Genomic DNA, 4,315 nt, shown 5'->3' with positions numbered 1-4,315 from the left:
TTTATTTTCCAACGTTTCGCCCCACTTTGCAGGGCTTCATCAGGGCTAAAAAGATACAAAATGAAACTATGATAAGATAAAATGATAGGAATAAAGATAAAAAGATACAATGAAAATTATTATTTATTTATTTTAGCTTATTTTTTTGGTCATCTTTATAACTCTCCATTTTTTATTCATTGTAACATATTTATATATATATTTCTTTCTTACTCATTGTATCATATATGTCATTTCTCTTTTATACATTTCATTATGTTGATTTAAATTGTTTTTCATTATTTTAGACATCACTTACATATCTCATGTTAATAAGTCTATTATTTACCATTTACGTTTTCTTCCTCGACTTATATTATGTTTATTTTTTAGCACTTTCTGTATTTTTAATTTTTCATGATTTATTTTGTATAATTCTTACTTCTACAGTATTATATTTTATCTTCTATCATTATCAATCGCCTACTATCTACTTATATTGTTATTAATCAACTACTTTCTACTCAATTCATTGCTATGTATATTTCCAAATTTGTTTATTATTTTCCTTTAATTTTCTGTTTCTCTGAGTGATGGTTGTTATATATTTTTTTGTTTTTCTAGCAATGATGAAGGTCTGAAATTCAGGTTGAAACGTTAGCACAAATAAATATTTTTGTAAATATAAGAAGATGGTCAAGGTTGCGGTCAAAAAGGAACAAATAGTTTTAAACTATTAAATGTCCGACATTTCACCCCACTTTGCAGTGCTGTCCAAAGCGATAGGTTAAAAAGTATTTGTTCCTTTTTAACTGCAACCCTGACTATCTTCTTATATTTTTTTCTTTTTGTTTATTTGTGTTTTTTTGCCAATCACACCACCGGCCATCTCCTCATGATCATAAAATATTTAATATTTATCTTCTCTTAATTATTTAAAATACTCTAATTGATTATTCATTTGTTTTACAGGCCGAGTCATCACCGCAGCTTATGTACCGCTGATAAATTACCACAGCCTATTCCCTGATACGATGACAATAACGACATTATTAACAACGTCAAGGCGGCCTGTTTGAAGTTGTCTATTTTTATTGTTTTGTAAATACCATGTATAAAATTTTGCATATATATAAATAATATATATATATATACATATTGAGAGATATGTATGAAAAGAACCAGATTGTAATAATAAGAGATCTTTTTAAATCAAATCAAATTGGAGTTTGTATTTTACAAAAAAAAATATGACAAGAAAATAGAAAAAAAAAAATGATGTATACTGAGTTAAGAATTTTTAATTTCTTATTTGCACACTGAAATGCAGTAGTAGTGTGTCGTTTAAGCCAACTGAAGTTTTGGATGTTTTTGTAAATTTTTTAATCAGCATTGTATATTTTTACTGTTTTTTTTGTTTGTTTGTTAATTTTTCTCCCCACCCTATGTAGTAACTATTACGTTTAGTTAAATATACGAGTAAATTAATATTTTATAGTGAATTTATATGAACTTGAAATTAATTTTACCTACAAAGACCTTATAGACTTTTATGATTAGATTCCTGTGTAAAGTATCATTTTTATGTGATTTTAAATTATAAATATACAAAAGTTATTTTTTTATTTGTATATTATTGCTCAGATCTTTTGTATTTTATTTTAATCAATTTTTTTTTCTAATAATTAAGTTATTAATCATCAATCAGAAAATTCCTTAGGACCTCATTAAACCCACATTATACAAAAATAAAACTTTATAAGAATTTTTTTTTCTTTAATTCTATTTATAGCAATTGTAATTTTATACATATTTATATTTTTGACAAAGTAACATTCCAACTTCTACATCTCAGTTATCTTATTAAAGTTCTTTGGTTTCATAAATACTGCTCCATGAAAATTTTAGATATAATTTTGTCTTGATACTTTTCATGTTATTTTTAACCTCCAGAGATAGTGAGGGGTGAGGGTAAGTATGAGGTACTAAGGAAAAGTATTTTCCTCTATCATTCTTATCGATAGTTTATTATTTCAAAATGATTTATGCCAAAAGTAAAAAGACTATAAAGAAGTTTTTTATAATAATAATTAAAGTAATGTCAAAGATGCAAAATAATTGGAAGATTCCTTTCACAAATCTTCAAGCTTCCTAAGTACTGGCAAAGACTCACCAGTCAACATTTCTCCAGTTTAGGCATCAAGACAAAAAATCATATTTATGAAGACAAAATAAATTAATTTAAAAGGCGAAGGCTACATAAAACTAAATTTAGTGAATAATTTTTTATGACCCCCCTTTCCTGGTCATTTCTGACATAGGAGGGGGTTATCTAGAGGTGACCAACCTATTATAACCATGGTCGGAGGTCACGTTTTTCATTTTGTGGGACTGGTGCCATCCGCAGTTCTCCGGTTGCTAGGACCTGCATCTTAACCACCTGGTAAATGTAATTTAGTTTAGAGCATTGGGGCTTATAAGATCAGTGTGTAAGGTTGGGGACTTGCTAAAGAATGGATCCCTAAATTGTTAAATTCTGTACCAATGGGTAAACATTGAAGGGGTAGACCAAAATAGGTGATGGGAATAAGATGTAGGGATTATTCTCTTGAATTTGCCTCTAAAGGGAAAATCCCCTGTTGCAGTAGATAATTCATTTTTATACGAAGATTTGGGTATCAGCTACTTCCACCACTTTTTTTGGCGAAACTCTGGTTCCCGACGTACACTCTATACAAGTAATAAATGGAATATTTATAGTCCAGGTGTGGTAAAATTAAACTCAAATAGTAATATTTCGTACTATTTTTATTTGAGCCTTTCCATTTTATTCGTTATTTTTATACAATATTACTATTTGAGCTTAATTTTACCGCACACGGACTTTAAATATTCCATTTATTGATGCACAGACAATCAGCAATCTTCCAATATACAAGTATTAGTGCTTTCCTGCGTTTTTGGAGAAGCTAAAGAAAACTATGAGAGTTAAAATTTTAACCCACATAGCAGGTCTAAATAAGATATAAAACAACATAGAATCATCTTTAGATACAAGATATAGGTTTGTAGAACTTTACAATAATTTTACATTTTCTTGTTATCATGTTTATTTAGTAAAAATAAATTAACTCGCAGTATATATCCTTACTAATACCCAAGTAACAGTAAAATTAAGTAATATGGAAATCACAGCCCTAAACTTCTGGAAAAAGGTTTCAGATTTTAACGAATTCAATATAAATACACAATTATGAGAGATAGTTGACCATGGATGATAAATGAGGAGAAGATGGTTGGGGGTGCGGTCAACGAAAAACAAATAAGTATGATTAACTTATTTTAATGTGCCAACGTTTCGGCTAGAGTTCCTAGCCTTCTTCAGGGCTAAAAACAAAACAAGATAACCACAGTAAGTATAGAAAATTAAAAAGAAAGTATAAACAGAATAGTTTTACACATACAATGAATAATTTTACAAAATAGAATTAATAAAATGAAGTGATGAGAGAAGCGGGAAATAAAGTAAGTTAGTCATTTTTTTTTTTTTTTTAAACCGGCAAAGAAGCACCGCGGCCTCAGAGGGCCTATTGTACGCCCTCCCTCCTCTGCTCAAAACAGGCCAATTGCCTTTGCAAATCTGGACACTGTGTAAGGATAAGTTAATCATACTTATTTGTGTTTTTCATTGACCGCACCCCCAACCATCTCCTCATAAATACACAATCTTGAACTCATAATTCATTAATTTATTTATTCTAACATACAGGAAATCTACCTGTTCCAAATTTAATTAAACTTATCAATTATAACAAAATATATCCATCTAGTCTCAACAATTGAAAACTGGCCAAACAAGGAGATATGTATTTATTGAAATGCTTCATTCCCAACTACATACCAATGCCTATTCAGTTCTTTATTAATTCATATCAGATGTACAACATTTCGACCATCGTCAATTTTACTTTCACAGCTTCACATTAATTATCAACTGAACATTATGCAAATATAATAAACTCAAATTATATATATAAATAGTTGACCGTATTAATTCAAATTATGAAGATGGTCAGGGGTGCGGTCCACAAGAAAACACAAATAGTTAACAACTATTTATTTGCCGACGCCTCACCCCACTATGTAGAACTTCATCAGGCCTATTTTGCTAAGGTTAATTCAAAACTGAAAATCAAAAAATTGATCTTGTACTAATAAATAAATATAAATATTAATTTGAGCTGGACATAATAGCCTGTGAAATTTTAATAATCAATGTGAGACTGTGAAGCTAAAATTACGATTATCCTGCATGTTGGACATTTAATATGAATTA

General features: G+C 29.0%; 1 protein-coding gene across 5 annotated transcripts in view; it reads left to right on the top strand.

The window, feature by feature from the left end:
* The window catches only part of Caper (RNA-binding protein 39-like protein Caper), a 21,399-nt gene extending 19,789 nt beyond the window's left edge, over positions 1-1,610 (top strand). For all 5 annotated transcript variants that reach the window (XM_014433180.3, XM_014433179.3, XM_014433183.3 and 2 more), the window contains one exon: positions 952-1,610. In XM_014433180.3, the coding sequence (XP_014288666.1) occupies positions 952-1,058 (107 nt within the window). In that variant the 3' untranslated portion in view covers positions 1,059-1,610. The remainder of the gene's footprint in view (positions 1-951) is intronic.
* Positions 1,611-4,315: the final 2,705 nt, after the last annotated feature.

Source organism: Halyomorpha halys, unplaced genomic scaffold (assembly GCF_000696795.3).
Source record: "Halyomorpha halys isolate HHAL.00 unplaced genomic scaffold, Hhal_1.1 Scaffold1165.1, whole genome shotgun sequence".
Classification (NCBI taxonomy): Eukaryota; Metazoa; Arthropoda; class Insecta; order Hemiptera; family Pentatomidae; genus Halyomorpha; species Halyomorpha halys.
This window is presented reverse-complemented; position numbering and strand designations above follow the sequence as displayed.